This window comes from Mangifera indica, chromosome 15, assembly GCF_011075055.1.
Source record: "Mangifera indica cultivar Alphonso chromosome 15, CATAS_Mindica_2.1, whole genome shotgun sequence".
NCBI classification, from domain to species: Eukaryota; Viridiplantae; Streptophyta; class Magnoliopsida; order Sapindales; family Anacardiaceae; genus Mangifera; species Mangifera indica.
Window position 1 is genome coordinate 721420 of NC_058151.1, and position 17315 is coordinate 738734.

Consider the following 17315-nt stretch of genomic DNA (forward strand, 5'->3'; position numbering starts at 1 on the left):
TTAATTACATAATAACATATTATCTATATACGAAAATTATATACAAAAATATGTATATATAACATTATTTTATTTTTGAACCACCATGATCTAGATTCTTGAATGTCATCTCATTTAAACACATTATTCTGCATGTTTGGAATTATGGAATTAGCACTAGAATAAATATGAGAAATTCGAGTTCAAATTTGAACTTAAATTAAATAACTCTAATTTAAGATATTGAGATTGTTTTGAAGAACAAATTGAGTTTGAATTAATTTACTATTTGAATTTAAATTAATAGAATTAAATTATTTTTAATTGAATTTAAATTGTAGTGCAGTAATTTTAAATGAACTCCATTTTTATTTAAATTCTACCCAAATGAAATCCAACCTTAGCTAAAGATGGTGATTTATCACGCCAAAGGATATTCGTCAATTCCATTAATATTTGATTATTCCCAAAAAAAAAGTTGTTAAACAGGGACATGTACAAGATAAGAATACATTCATGTTGCATATATAAGGCCAAAGGACTATTTCCCACCCAAGGTATACTATTGCCATCCGTTAACTTTGAAAAACCCATTTACTTACTCATGAACTGTTAAAAAAAACGAATTCAAAAGTAAAATCGTCATTTTATCTGTAATATTAAAAGTAAATTAAAATTTAATCCTCTTTTCCCCTCTAACCTCTAAAAACTAACAATTTCCCTATAGACCAAGTTTTAAAAAATAGCATTCTCCCCCTTAGGGTTTAGTTTTCAATCCCCAACGTCAAATCGGGAGCCATTGCCAACTACGAAGCCTTTTCGAAGCACCACCTTGCTCCGATGACCTCTCTTCTCTCCTCTGGAACGTCGATCGGCCCAGATCTGACGTCGTCTTCGCTTAAAAAGTTGAAGAGCTTCGTCTTCCCAGACGAAGACAACTACCTCGTCTCCGTCTAAGAAGACGATCGTCTTCCCAGATGGGGACGAGGTCGTCGTCTTCGTCTGGGAAGACGAAGAGCTTCGTCTCCCGATGAAGCTCTTCAAATTTCCAGGCGAAGACGACGCCAGATTTGGGCCGATCGACCTTTCAGAGGAGAAAAGAGAGGTTGTCGGAGCATAGTGGTGTGTCGGGAAGGCTTCGTCATCAGGGATTGAAAACTAAACCCTAGAGAGAGGAATGCTATTTTTCAAAACTTGGCCTAGGGGGAAATTGTTAGTTTTTAGGGGTTAGGAGGGAAAAAAAAGACAAAATTTTAAGGCGTTAGGCGTCTTCCCAAACGGAGACGAGGTAGTTGTTTTCGTCTGGGAAGACGAAGAGCTTCGTCTCCAGATAAAGCTCTTTAAATTTCCAGGCGAAAACGACGCTAGATTTGGGCCGATCGACTTTTCAGAGGAGAAAAGAGAGGTCGTCAAAGCATGGTGGTGCGTCGGGAAGGCTTCGTCATTGGGGATTGAAAACTAAACTCTAGGGAGATGAATGTTATTTTTCAAAACTTGACCTAGGGGAAAATGATTAGTTTTTAGGGGTTAAGAGGAGAAAAAAAGATAAAATTTTAAGACGTTAAGGTTCCGTTAAATTTAACTACTCATAGATAGGTATTTGATATTTTCATTGTTAAAGAGAAAAAACTTGAAAATATAACATACCTTAGGTGGGAAATAGTCCTTTGGCCTATATATAATTACATATTATATTATATATAAAAAAGTTTAATTTTTTATATCATTTATAAAATATAATATGATATACTTTTCTAAAAATTAAAAAATATATATATATAATATAACCAAAAATTTTAACTATCACATTATTATCTTAAAATTTATTACAAATATCTTAAAAATTTTTAAAATTTATTAAATACATTTCTATCACGTCATCATTTATCATTTATTAAAATAGGATTGATAAAATTATCAATACTACTATATCATATCAATTTTTAATATATCTTTAAATATATATTATTTTTTATTTATATCGTATCGTATTTTACGATAAATTCAATAATAATAACCTTGATACGGTAGACTTCATCTCCCTCGGTCACCTTGGTCCCTTCTGTGATCACCCTCCTATGTCTTCTATACCGTTCTTGATCTTCGTTACTTTCTGCACCTGCTCGACTACTTTCTCGTCTTTTATGACCATCTTCATCTTCGTTATCCTTTCCATAACTCTGCTCCTTTATAGTGTCCTGTCTCTCCCTCCTGTCCTCGCGGATATCACCATCACCCCTTCTCCTTCTATAATCTCCATCATCTCTCCTATCTCCACGTCCATCAATTTCAGCATTTCTCTTTCTATACTCTCCATTATCCCTCCTTTCTGCACGGCTATCACCCCTTCTGTCTCTATGCCGATCACTATCCGAACTCTTCCTGTAGTCCTGATTATCTCTTCTGTGATCATCTCTCTATCCTTGTCTCTCCATATGCATTTCCTTAGCCTTTCGCTCTTCAAGATGCTCCCGGTCTCTTCTACGTCCACCATCTTGATCCTTCCGATCTTCTCTGTGATCCCTGGTTCTGTCATTGACCCTGTGCCTATCTCTTACTTCTTTCTTTTCTTGATCCCTATCTTTCCAGTCGTAACTCTGTGTACTCATTTTTCGTTTCTCCATTCAGTCATCTAATTCATGGCCTTGATGTCGCTTTTCCCATCTGGGATTTTCTAGAGTGTCTCTGTCAAATACCATTTCATAACTGCAATAGGTGTGGACTGTCAGAAAGAGACCTCATCTTTTGGTTTGCCTTCGGGGGAAGCATCAGGAATCAACTCAGCTAGCTGGGGAGGATCTTCAAAAGGATCCTCCGAAGGCAAAGTGTGTTTAATTCTGTTCCAGTATAATAAGTAGGATTGTTAAGATGAATTAACATGATTAAAAGTAGAGATTGGAACAGAACAAACCAGATATTTTTATATGGTCTATTCTTCTCATCAACATAAGCTTCATTTATCCTAGTCAAAGTGTCAAGCCCTTCAGCTACCTCCCCAAAAATAACAAAAATTATGATGAGACAAAGTACACCTACAAGAACGTTTAAAGTCAACAAAGTCACACCTCTACTATATTAAAATTTTGAGAACACTGAAAGCACTCCTCAAGTAAATATATCCTTTTTCTGCTCCAAAGCCTTAAGAATCAAGTGACTACCCTAAGGAACCAGATGATTTTTATAAAAAACATTTTTCAAATGCCATAAGCGTTATATTGTTCAGGAAATATTGCCTATACTCCAATAATTCACAATGAGAGGAGACAAGTATCTTTCTATTATACCAAGAAACATAGATATTTCCAAGGTCACAATTATATTGAGAAGTCACAAATAGCTAACCCAAAAACAAAAGGGAAAGAGAGACAATAAAACATCTCAAATATCCAAAAAGTGCAAAACAAATAAATTTTGTCTTACGCTTTTGATAAGCATAAATAGAAAAGAGAATACATATGACATCCAAAGCAATCATTCACTCATTTGGTGTGATAAATCAAGAATAGAGAAACAAATATTAAACAAGAAGTTGAGTATCACGAGACTCACAGTGTGCTTCCCATCAAGATAGTCTAGATCATCTCGCAAAGTGATATAGAACTGCAACAAAAATCCAATTCGTGATCTCCAAAAAATAAGTCATCCATGCAAAGCACATATAATGTTCCACTAAAATTCCAAATCTACTACAGTCATAACATTTTATCCACTGTCTTTAAATTCATTTTTACATATAACAAAGAACTCTTACAAAAACATTAAAAAACAAAAACAAAGATGTTAAACCTGAGAAGCATTTAGATTCTCTCCAGCACTAGCCATGGCAACAGCGCCAGTCTTACTATGCTTCAAATTGACACGAATCTCATCGCTGAAAAATCGAGCCTGTTCACCATACAAAAATCTGAAACCATAACACAAATACCTCCATAAACACTGATTAAATTATCAATCAGTCACATCTACACCTCATATAATTCAATGAAAATTTCACTACTAAACCTATTGCACTAGCTTTCTTACTTGTAGACGGAATCGCCACCGGTTCCCGTTCCGGTCGTATCACCAGTCTGAGCAGTAAAATCTTTCTGAACCGTATGGAATAGACAGCCATTGTAGTATTTAATCCTACAAAAATTACACATATGAACATAATATCAGATTTTAATTGCTTTACTGCACTCATAAGAAGGAAAATTAAGCACTGAGTTCAGTAACATACTTGCAGAGCTTCAAGAAGTTCTTGGTGGTCAAAGGACACTTTTCGACAAACAAATCCAGTACAAGGTCACCTAAGCTCGTTACTATTAGCACCGACATTTTGCATGTTCTCTTCCTCTTTCGCTTAGTTCTCGCTTAGTTCTCTCTCCGTGTTAGTTTCTGTTTGGTTGCTGAGAAACTCGACGAAGGAAAGAAAATTTTCCGGATTTTGCTCTAGATTTTAAAGTGTTACAATTTTGTGGGCTGCGAAGCCTGGCCCTTCTAGTTACGGTCTTGGGCTACCTTATTAATGGGCCATCTTCTTTTTATTTCATCTTATTATTTTGAGAATATATATATATATATGTGTGTGTGTGTGTATGTGTAAACCTTAAACCCACTTGATATATAAGTGTTACAACATTTTACCTATTAAATGTTAACCATTCAAATTTGATTAGTTCAGTCCGCTTAGTTGTGATAACATCAACATAATCAGAATCAGTTAATAGGATGAAGTGGCTCCAAGAACCATTGGCAAATCTAGCTAGCTCGGGTCATGAAATTTGGCGACAGCATGTCTACTACAAGCAGATCCCAAATTGACTAGTAAAATTTCGACTTGTTTGGCGGGAAAGCTCTCTAAATTTCAAATTCACAAGCAGAAGAAACAGACAAACCGCAACAGCACCAAAGCTTTAAATTCAAATTTATTAATAAATAAATATAAATATAAATATAAATTAAAGCGCTCACGTCTCACCTAAATCTCTTTAAACCTCCGCATAGTATTCTCCGAAAACATAAAGTCACCCAATTATCACTATAATATCGGATATTTTTCATTTTTAAATTTTGATATTTGTTCTAGAGAGTTCGTTATGGCGCAGAACAGCGGAGGAAGTGGCGGCGGCGGTGGGGTACCCGACTTTCATATATCGGACGAGATTCTGGCGGTGATACCGATGGATCCGTACGACCAGCTGGATCTGGCCCGTAAGATCACGTCGATGGCAATAGCGTCGCGCGTGTCGAAGCTGGAGGCGGAGACGGGGAGGATGAGACAGAAGTTATACGAGAAGGATCGTTTGATATACGAACTTGAAGAGAGGCTCTCGCACGTGCAAAAAGCGTCGCAGGAGGCTGAGTCCAAAATGAAGATTCTTCTCGATGATAATGTGAGGGTTTTTTTTTTCTGATTTTGTATGGAGAAAAATAGGGTTTTGTTTTCTTTCAAGTAAGAATTGGAATTAGAAGGTTCTTTTGTGCGTGCGTAATTGAGGATTTTATGCCTTGTGGTTTTCTTTGTTTAAATTTCGAAAATGATTGATTTGTTGGTATTCTGGTTATATATGAAGACTTATAGTGTTTGAAAAAGAGGAGATTCATTGGCATTAACTGAAGATTGTATCTGTGTTTTGTTATTTTTCCTATAGTGTTCTTCTGTTTTGCTGATTGGTTGATGATCAAGTTGGGGAAAGGTAGTAGAATTCGGGTTTTGTGTTGATTTTGGGTAGAAATCGAGTTAGTTTTATTTATTTATTTATTTATTTTTGGGGTGAGAAAACGAGTAATTTAGCTTAATTTCCATTTTGAGCTCTATCAATTTTATAACAATTATCTCCAACATGCGTAAACCTGGAATGATAAAATGCTTTGTGGTTTTCTTGATTGAATTTGATAAGATGGTTGATTTATTGCTATTCTGTTTTTAAATTAAAGACGAAGCTTTCAAAGGAACGAGATTCATTGGCAATGACTGTGAAGAATCTCAGCCGTGACTTGGCAAAGGTGAGTGAATGCTAATTTTCTGATTTTTTATCCCAATTTAACCTTCAAAGGTTGGTGGCAGGGGTGTGGTTTAGCCCTTAAAAGGTCTGGGCATGAAGATATAGCATTAAATCTGAATTAGTTCACTGGGCTATTAGAATAAACATTGTGACCCAACTTAGCTTCACTCTGTTAGGTTGTGGTCTTTTGTTTTCATTCATTGTTCTTATTACATCTGTTTGTCATTATGATGATGTTACTTCATTGGCAGTTGGAAACATTTAAGAGACAACTACTGCAGTCACTGAATGAGGATACTTCTTCGGTATGCAAAACATATACACATTTCAGTAAACTATGGGCTTGTGACTTGAGGATGGGACTTTTTGTTTCAATCTCCTCAGTCCTCACTAATTTGTTACCCTTTCCTTTTCTTCTTCTTTAACAGCAAGCTGACACTGTTGATATTGGGACCTGTGATCAGTCAGTTCCAAGGGCCTGTCCTGACAAGGGTATTGTTAATCTGACTTAGGAAGCTTTTTATTCAATAATCAAGTTGTTTTTTTATTGACTAATGTTTTACAGTAACTTTTTGGTTCGTTAAAATAATTGAATATTTTTTGGTGTCCGCCTGGTGGTTTTTATGCAATCAATTTTCATACCCACTGATCTCATAGATGAGGGGACCAATGGCTATATGGGGCAACACTCCTTCAGTGGCTCAACTGATACGGGAAGTGCAGTTGATGAAGGTAACTGGAATGGTGTTATGCTCTCTGACTATAGCTTATGCTTGCATACATTTGATCCTTTTGTAATAAGTTCTTTTTGGTAACAAATCATAATGTATGAAATGCTATATGCAGGTATATGCTAAATTTAAATTATTATAAATGCTATTTTGTGCTCTTCAAAGTAGACACATATCATGTTAAAAAAGGCTCAGCCACTACTAATGTTTAACAAAAAAGAAGAAAAGGTTGTTACTCGTAGTATTTTAAGTTAGATTAGTGCAACAAAAGTAATGTTCATTTTAAATGGATTGTTCTGCAGCGGCTTCTTGGAATACTGCTCAAAGATTTTCTCTGACTCCATATATAACTCCACGACTCACTCCATCTGTAACTCCAAAAGTTAAATCCATGAGTGTGTCACCTAGGGGTTATTCTGCTGCTGGATCTCCCAAGAAAACATCTGGTGCAACATCTCCGACAAAACCTGTATATGATGGAAGAACTTCAATGTCTTCATGGTATCCATCAAGCCAGCAGGCATCGGCAGCAAATTCTCCTCCTCGTCCACGTTCACTTCCAGGTGCATAATGCTTAATTGTCATTTCTATGATGTTTGAGAGTTGTGTTTTTATTTATGATACCAATGCTCTTGCCCCTAGCAAATTCATGTATCTATTTTGGTTGTTCAATCATTTATAGCTGATTTCATTCTACTGGGTGGCACTTATCACCTGCTACTCACACTTTGCTTAAACTATCTTCAGTTTCCATCTGAATATTCTCTATTTGTGTTAAAAATTATAGGGCGCACACCTCGAATTGATGGAAAGGAGTTCTTTCGTCAGGCTAGGTGAGTTTTCTATTCCAGTTATAGTATATTATTGATGACTGAATACCCTTATGGATTTTAGGTTCAAGAGAGACTAATTTTAGTATATTGTAACACAGGAGTCGTTTATCATATGAACAGTTCAGTGCATTTTTGGCTAACATCAAGGAATTAAATGCTCAAAAGCAAACTCGAGAGGTAATCAGTGGCTAAATTGTTCCATTTTTTTCTACATTGATGAAAATTTGTCTGGCAATTTGATCGTGGACTGTCTTATAAACTGAACTAATCATTGACTTCTATCTATCACTATTCAGGAAACCTTAAGGAAAGCAGATGAGATTTTTGGGACAGATAATAAAGATCTTTTTCTATATTTCCAAGGATTGCTTAACCGAAATGCTCGCTAAAGTGCACAAGTTTTTCTACTTGGAAGGTTTAATCTAATAGGTATGTCCGTCCTTGTTAGCAACCATGTTGGCTGTATTCGAGTTTTAACATGTCTTCATGCATATTTACATGCCTGCAATACTGGCTATCCTCTGTTCGTAACCAATGTCTTGCGAAAACGTTTATACTCATTTAAATTATAAGGTTGTTATAGTAATTTGTTGAGTACAATTTATGATCAGACTTTATGGGTGACATTGTGGTGGCTTGCCATGTGTTGGAGAGTTAAATAAAGAATAAAAAAAAAGAGTCTCACATCTAATAAACTTAAGTAAAATGAGTGGTATATAAGTGTTTAAATTGGACCTTAACATAAGCTAATTGGTTTTGTGTAATATGGGTTTTAATTTTCACACTTGTAAATACAATATATATTTCCGATATGGTATTAGAGCACGAGTCAAACGGCGAGTTTAACAACGTAAGTGTTTCTGAATACAAGTGACAATGCACTCAGTCAAAAATTGGCTGAGTCGAAAGGCAGACTTAACAGTCTAGGTGCTTATACTTAAACGGGGGTGTTGGATACTCAAATAAAGAATAAAGAATAAAGAAAGTCTCACATCTAATAAAGTTAAGTAAAATGAGTGGTATATAAGTGTGTAAATTGGACCTTAACACACGCTAATTGGTTTTGTGTAATATGGGTTTCAATCTTCACACTTGTAAACACAATATATATTTTCGACACCATGAAGTGGTTGCTACTATTCGAACACTGCCCTTCCTCCTTTGACAGATACATTTGTCTTGTTTGAAGCTTTATTTTTTAAGAGTTCATATCTCATTTCTTATAACTCATTCTTATAAAAGCTTGTCTATTTGGTTATTGGAAATTTCAAGTGATTTTGATTACTTTTTTCTTTTGAACAATCTGAATCTAGGTAAATTTGATCTGTACTGTTCAACGAGTTGCGAATTAAACAGTTCCCAACTGCGAGGTCAATTGTTTGTGATTTGTTCTCTGTGCCTTAACACATGTTCAAACGTATACAACATAGATTCAAGTGGCTTCTGTATCAGCATATTAGGTTTTCAGATTTGTTCACCCCCTCCTTGCTCTCCTCTCCATTCTTGCAGGTCACCTGTGAATAACTGCTTTATTCTTCTTAAAGGCACTTGTTGAGATTGACCTTGCAAGATTTGTTTTTTCTTGAACTAGTATGTTAAGGAGGGCAATTTTACTAAATTCAGCTCATAGTGCTCTTCATAGAGGTGTTGTGATCTATATTGAGTAAAATTGTGTATAAATAATAGATACAAATTTATATACAAATGGTAACTGTCATCATAAGATTTAGTGATTTTAAAATTTGAATTGATCAAAATATGTAACAATAATTTTGTTTTGACCTCCATTCCCCAATAATTTTTTTCATTATTAGATTTAGTGGCCCAAGGAAATTGTTTTCCAACATGTTTAAAGCTCTCACCATATTTTAGGTCATAAATATTTCTCAAACATATTTTTTTTCATTCTGAATTGAAATTTTTCCATATGATTTTAATGTTTCATACAAAGCTTTGGACGGTTCTTGTTAATTTGTCCATTTCCATCCAACAACACACGTGCAAAAAAGTTAAATGTTCATCTTGGAGAGACTCTAAAGACAAGATGAGAATTGTATACCCTGTTGGATCACAAACCCAAATAAAATTCTACTCCAAATTGCATGATATTAAGCATTTCTATTGGAGTTGGCGACTACGATTATAAGACTCAACACACACACAAGGTCATGCTATTATTAGGGATACAAATCTTACTACATAAATATATTATTCTTTTATAGGAGTGACATAATAATTCATTCATTATAACCAAAAAAAAAAAGTGAGAAAATATTAAAATAATATTAATTTATTTAGATGTAGTTTTATTTTGAGTGAACTAAGATGTATTGTGTGCGCCCTTTGTCTTTATTGGTATGAAGTAACTTAGAGATAAGCATTTTTTTTTTTTCAATCTTGATTAGCATTGTATGCCAAAGGAGCCAGAACTTGAATTTATAGTGGACCCAAATTCAAATATTCTCTTCTCTCTTCATCTTTATATTATACGTAAAGATTAAGAATGAGAATAGCCATTATCCATTATTAAACATTTATAGGGTAATGTAATTACTATTATTAATAGTTGATTTTGACTTACCCACAAGCTAATCATCTATAATATCCATTCTCAAGCAAGCAATTTCACCTACTTTCCGAAATTAAAAGTGCACTTTCTTTCTATGTATCTAGGCACACTAGTAATGGGTATTAATTTATATATAAATGATGACGTATTAATATAATATAATTAGATGTTATTTTATTTTTAATTTAAAATCACTTGATCATATAGTAATATTCAATTAGATTTTGTTGATACGTCATTGTTATTTCATAAATTAATATTTATTGTTAGTATACATAGTTTTATTTCTTTTCTTTTTGGGTTTTCAATATATAATAAAATTATATATACTAACAATAATTACTAATTTATATATGAATAATTATATGTTATCATGTGATTAAATGATTTTAAATTATAAATCAAATAACACCAAATTACATAATGACACATGTTAATTAATATATAAATTAGTACTTATTGTTAGTCTCTCTCTCTCTCTCTCTCTCTCTCTCTCTCTCTCTCTCTCTCTCTATATATATATATATATATATATATATATATATATATATATTTACGGGTTTTGAGCATATCTTTCATAAATCAGAAAAGGAAAGAAATTCTTTGTCAAAGACACTAGCAATGGGAGGCATGACAAGGTGATTTGATAAGGAGGAAAGTGACCTGTAGAAGAAAAGAAGAACATATCAATCTAAAAATGAAGAAATGCAAAGAATCTCAGGTTTTGCTTGGCCAGAGATAACAAAAGAAGTGTACTATATAGAACAAGATACTTGCATTTGGGATGCCCCAAATAAAGGAAAAAAGAGGAGACGGCTCTGTAGTGATCTTATGCTAATATCATGATCAGCTCAGATTCACTTCCTCCTCCCAACATGCACTTACATGGGTTTGTTGGAGAGACATATGCTAATATCATGATCAGCTCAGATTCACTTCCTCCTCCCAACATGCACTTACATGGGTTTGTTGGAGAGACATACCTTAGCTTGAATTCAATTTGTGATGTGAGATGGATGAGCCAGCAACTTGGTTTTCAAGATAAATAAGGATCATATCATGCATCCAGGGAATTTGTGTCAGGCCCTTTGACGATAAAGAGATACCAAACCATCATTTTTTTTTTTCTTTTAAAGGGACTTTAAGATTTAGATGGTTTTGGTTAAATCTAAACAAAGTTGTTTTGTATTGAGTTTGAATCTTAGCTGGTTGAACTTGGATTGATTTGTCTAAATTCAAATTTATCTTAAGTTAGATCTTGTTCAGGCTTAATTCGAATCAATTCCAACCTTAAACATGAGTTTAATAATTCTTATTATACAATTTATAACTTAGAATGTAAGTGTGTTATCAGATTGCATATTTGCTCGAGATTTGTTTGGTCTACCTATAAATTCAACCTGTAAGTGTAACATCTTCTAATTTATAATATATCTCAAATCCATATTTGGCTAAAACAAGCTTGAGTTTGACTCAAATTTAAAGGTTTGTCGGTGATTCACCTCTCTAATATTATTATTTATCTCTTTAACGATACTATTTATTCTATAATTGATATTATTTATTAATTAGAATAAATTCAAATCTAAGTTGAGATTTTAGATTCAAATTAAACTCGAGTTAAACTTTGTTTAAATTTAACTCAGTTTAGTTCTAGCCCTAATATCATCTAGTTGATTAGATATTCTAATTGAGGAGCATGACTTTTCCTTCTCGACAAAAGAAGACCTAAAAAATTATAAGTTTTGTACAAAATTTTATTATTGAAAAATTGTGTTACCACAAGTTAAAAAGGGGACTTGTTTTCACAAGTAGACTAAAAAGTGTTCAACTTGCTGAGAAGCTACCAAAGGCAGAACAGTTGCTGATTCCTTTTAGTGCCAAAGCTAAACTAGCTGTATAAGTTTGAATGCCAGTTTCGGAATAATCTCCTTTTCCTAATCTAGTTTAGCCATAATAAAATCTAATTAATTTAAAATTATCAGCAAACAACTTTTCCTGTTTTAAAACATACCAATAATACTTTATTGACAAACGAACGAGTATTATCAAGTTAATGCATCAATATAATGAAATAATTTTGAATTAATGATATAATAAACAATGAAATTACTTGATTACGAGACATCAATTACTAGTATATGTTTTTTTATGATCAATCACTAGTACATGATAACACCCACACATTGTAGTATCACCTATGTAGTTTAGCCTCAATTTATTCAAATCAATGTAAAATTATTAGCAAATAACTTATAAAAAAAAGAACCGTGTTTGGATACTATGTCTCAAATTTATCTGTCTAACCAATATGAACAGGTTTCTGGTTTGAAAAAGAAAACCCTTACAAAAAAAAATTATTAGCAAATAGCTTTTCTAGTCTAGTCTAAACACGTATCAACAATAATTTATCTACAAGTGAATGGATATTTTCGACAGATATGTTTGTATACGATTGAATGATTTTGAATTAAAAAATAAAGTAGACAATTATATTATCTGATCATAACACATAAGTTTTTAGAATTTTTTAATACTCATTTATTTGAACATGTAATATTACTTAAAATATTTATATATTTCAAATTAACATACCAAAGTTTATAATAATAATAATAATAATAATTCATATACAAATAGTTGGGTATTAATGAGTATACACAAATTAATATATCATTATATAATTAAACGATCCTGAATTAGAGATAACATAAATAATTAGACCACAACACATCAATTTATTTATTTTTATTAGCACCCATTATTTGTACCTTTAGTATTACTCAAATGAAAAAACGACATAAGTTGCTTGAGAATTTTGGTGGAATGGAAAAATTAAAGAATGGAAATCTTGAGAGGCACCTGATACTGTGTATAAAATCTTTCATTTTCTCTATCTATTTCTTCGACTTTTTCAGGCGAATACCCTGCAAAGGTAAAATTTCACCCTCAAGACTCCTCAAGTTATCCTTAATATTACATATTCCAAATAATAATTTATAATAATACTTGAGTGATTTGATTCACTAATTACACGATGACATATCAATCGTTCATACTTATTAATACCCATTTTGTTAATACACGTAATACTACTCATAATTATATCTCAAAATATGTTAAATAAAAAAAATTTCGAAGCACACAGGAGTATCAAGATAAAGAAATGATCGAACAAAATGCATATATACCTTTTCTAGGAAATCATGAACTAGATGTTAAGAACCGAATTAAACAAAAAGAAACTAGAAATCGAAAATCAATCACATAGAACTAGACAGATTTAAATGGTTTGATAAATATATAATGTCTATATCTATGGTTAGATTCTTTATTCTTTTTTAAGGGTTACCAAGTAAAAAGATATATAACAATGTATTTATACACAAATTTAAGATAAGTGTTTCATTAAATGTAGGTTTCGGGCCGTCATAATGCCTTTCAATCAACTTTAGGAAAATATCTTTTAAATATTATCAGACACCACATTACAAGTTGGAATACCTTTCATACTATGAGGACAATGGCTTTTCTTTTGACAAAGAATAAAACATGCGATCACTTTATTATAGATATTTTAACATTTATCAAAAGTTTTAACATTTTCAGGTTTTAACAAAAGGTATCAGGATTGTTAGAGAAAAAAAAATTCTGCAGGCAATTGGGTCTTTTTGACTGAGTAATCTGATTAATATTTTAGATGATGATTATGCATCTAAGTTGTAGATAGATGCTCTTTTCTTTTCCCTTCAAAAAAGTAAATAGACATATAAAGAAATAAGATAGATATTTGAGATCATTGGAAAAACTATTTAATTTAGGGATAATTTCAGTTTTATCCTATGATGATAATTTTAAGAGATAAAATTTTAATTTCATGCATCAAAACTTTTGTTTATATAATTGTTAAAATGGTCTCATCACATTTAAGTTGAGATGAATTAATATATTAACCAATTTTTTAATATAAAGTTGGCTAATACTACATTTACGAACTGACATATAATCATGTGATTAGATGATCTAATTGTTTTCTTTATCTTTAATTCAAAATTATTCAATCACATGATAACAAGTCAATTTGTTTGTATCTATTAGTATTAAATTGTTTGTATATGAAGTATTAGTGAATAAAGTTTCTGTTTTGGTAACTCATATACATTGAATGTTTGTTACAATATGAAGTACAAGGTCTGAGATTTAGATTGCATATCGAAAAAATATGAGTTTTTGATGTGATGTTTATAAGGTTTTAGACTCTCCAATTTCAACAACCATATTTTAGGATATACTTTTTTAAAGTTCCTATAGTTTTAGAGTTATCATCATATATCTCAATTGTAACCATATGACATGCGTGATCACATCAGCATTGCAATGTTCGCTTTAGGCTAATAGGAAGTTAGCACACAACCAATCTATGGGACCGTTGAGGCCGTAGAACATAGTGGTATGTTATAATTTCACATTGGAAGGAATGAGCTTTTGATGAGGGAATTAAAACTTTGAACTCTTAATCATAACTATTAGCTTTTGAGTTATGGTTTTCTTAAAATTCGTATTATTTGGTGTTAAAGTCACAATATGTCTCATGATTACAGTTGTATGATACAGATGATGATAGTAATATTATAGTGTTCACTCACAATTAGTAAGAAGCTAGGGACAACCAACCCGCGTGGCTGTCGAGGCTATGAAGCATCCATGGTTGATATCAATGTTATAAATATTATGTAACCATCAAGGAATTATACACTTCAATTGAAAAAATTCATAAAGTGTTAACACATACACATGAAAGATGTAAAGTTTGAGTAAGTTCATAAATGTTTATGCAAACAGTAGTGTTACGTATATAATTTTGTATATAAATAATGATGTGTCATCATTTGATTGAATAGTTAAAAATTAAAGATAAAATAACACTTAATCACATAATAACATATAGTTGTTTGCACACAAAGTTTTACACATAGTTTTATTGTTATACAAAATCACTTTCAAACCACCTAAATTTGCAAAATTGACCTATTTTTTATAATGAAACCGACCTCTCTGATTGAGATGTAACTTCGTTTCCCTTTCAACCTCTAAATGAATCATATTTATAGGATCAAACAGCTGCAGTTTTGGCAGGCACTAGCAATGAACAGGAACTTAACTTTTCTTTTAACAGGAATTTTATGCAATCTGAACAATGAAACGAATCGTTTTATCTGAACCAAGAAGAGCATTTGTTCCTGCAACAACTATGCCAAATCACTGTAGTGAAGAAGATAAATAGATATAGTTGAACTTGATCCTCATGTTGACGTATGGGAAGATATTACGGGGGTTAAATTGCAAGAGAAAAAAACCTAGTGATTGAGGGATATATGGTGTACTTGGAAAATCGGACAAGCCCATGTGTTAGATTCTTAGCTATCAGTAGGTTTGGATCTTTTTGTAGTACTTTTGATGATCAGCATTTTAACAGTATCAGAATAGTTAATCACTCTTCAGATTTTGTAAGAATTCTTTCTACAAATATGACCTTAAAGGGGTATTTAGTTTGAGTAATGTTTTATTACCAAAATAAAAAGATTACTTTGAAGATAAATTACTTAGAAGATTACTGTATATAAATAATTATTGTGTTTGATTAAAGATAATAAAAAATTATTAGTAAATTATTTTACTTAAATACAATTGAATATAATTATTTTTAAATATTTTTTATATTATTTATCATATTAATTAAAAATAAATTTATTTTTGTTCTAAAAAATTAATAAATAATAATATAATTATAATAAAATCAAGATTACCTTGGTAATCTTTAAATACCTAAGGTAAAAATGGTAATCAGATTATCACCTATATTATATGTCACGTCAGCATTGGTAATAGAAGATTACTGTAATATTTTATTACTGACAAACCAAATAAAAAAATAAAAAATAAATTACTAAGGTAATATTTAAATACGAGAACCAAACGCACCCTAAAAGATTTAGGACAATAATCTAAATTTTAAAACAATAATAAGTCCGGTGTCGATTGTTGAATTTTAACAATTATAAACTTATAAATAAACTTACGATTATGACATGATTAAGTGATTTTTATGAGTATATATAAGTCTCACATTTGAAAAAAATATAAAAATAAAAGAGTCTATCATACAATTGGGTATCGAGGTTATCTGAAAAAAAAAGAAACCAAAAATATGTTAAAACTTATAATTGATAAAAATGTTGATTACCATTCCGAAATTTTCTAATATAGTATCAAAGTCGTTGATTCAAAACTCGTTTGAGTATAGGGAGGTTCTCTAAAAGAAGTAGACCCTAAGTTAAAACCTGGATGGACTATGAGCTAGCCAATAAGAGTTAAACTCTGTTTTTAGGCTAAACTAAGAAAAGTTAAATCTAAGTTTAGATAAATCATCTTATATATACGAAAGTGTCAAGGTAGCCGGATTGCGACTGAGTATAAAATTGAAAGTGTATATAATGTGGGGCCCAAGATTTTTAAAGTTTTGAATTAGACACCTCAATTTATTTGTACTCATTCTATTCCAAAATTTATTATAGTGTTAGAGCTGAATCGAATTAACTCAATCTCAAAAACTAATTCGATTCACATTCATTTTGGTCAAACTTGAGTCGAGCTTAAGTCAAAAAAGTAAACTCTTTTATGAAATCAAATTGAACTAGAGTTAAAAGGGAGTTTAATTTGGTCTGACACACAAATCGGGTGATGATTCCACTCGGTTCAAGTTTGACTCATGGATCGATTTAATCATGTCAAATATTTAATAAAACAATATCATTTTGCTCAATATTAAATAAAATAATATAGTTCCATTAGTGAGTCGTGAATTCAAACTACACATTTGAGTTATGTACTCAAGTTAAACTTCAAACTTCCAATTTAATAACTGATCTTTCACTTAGGCTCTATAAACTCGAACCACCCGATTTTTTATTCAAGCCACGAGAGTGTTCTGAGTTCATATTCACCTTTAATTCGTACATATCTAAATATATATTCTAAGACAGTTCCAATTAGTTATAATTTTGCAACCAAAAACAGTAGCTACATGATACTGTAAGTGAACTGGATTAAGCATAATTTGGTTATACAAGTAAAATCAGAAGTAATAGTTACGCGTTTACAGCGCAGTTTTTCTGGCACATTTAGGTTATATTATAGTTTTGTATATTGTTGG

General features: G+C 31.7%; 1 protein-coding gene and 1 pseudogene across 2 annotated transcripts; one reads left to right on the plus strand and one right to left on the minus strand.

Moving 5' to 3' along the window:
* Positions 1 to 1924: 1924 nt before the first annotated feature.
* Positions 1925 to 4388, minus strand: LOC123197680 (annotated as a pseudogene).
* A 542-nt stretch (positions 4389 to 4930) lies between these two features.
* Positions 4931 to 9238, plus strand: LOC123197184 (uncharacterized protein At4g15545-like). Of its 2 annotated transcripts, none has more exons than XM_044611352.1 (10): positions 4931 to 5357; positions 5902 to 5970; positions 6221 to 6274; positions 6398 to 6461; positions 6627 to 6701; positions 7003 to 7263; positions 7488 to 7533; positions 7632 to 7710; positions 7830 to 7962; positions 8847 to 9238. In XM_044611352.1, the coding sequence occupies exons 1-9, from the start codon at positions 5061 to 5063 to the stop codon at positions 7920 to 7922; spliced, it is 1038 nt and encodes a 345-aa protein (XP_044467287.1). In that variant the 5' UTR covers positions 4931 to 5060; the 3' UTR covers positions 7923 to 7962; positions 8847 to 9238. The 2 variants fall into 2 exon arrangements, with proteins under 2 accessions (XP_044467287.1, XP_044467288.1); XM_044611353.1 differs by having other exon boundaries at positions 9043 to 9238.
* Positions 9239 to 17315: the final 8077 nt, after the last annotated feature.

Bases quoted from the DNA above. Each gene is read 5' to 3' on its own strand.
- LOC123197184 (XM_044611352.1), top strand. From the start codon at position 5,061: ATGGCGCAGAACAGCGGAGGAAGTGGCGGCGGCGGTGGGGTACCCGAC. The intron at 6,462-6,626 runs GTATTGTTAATC...CTGATCTCATAG, and splicing joins AAGGGCCTGTCCTGACAAGG to ATGAGGGGACCAATGGCTAT. The intron at 7,264-7,487 runs GTGCATAATGCT...TAAAAATTATAG, and splicing joins TCGTCCACGTTCACTTCCAG to GGCGCACACCTCGAATTGAT.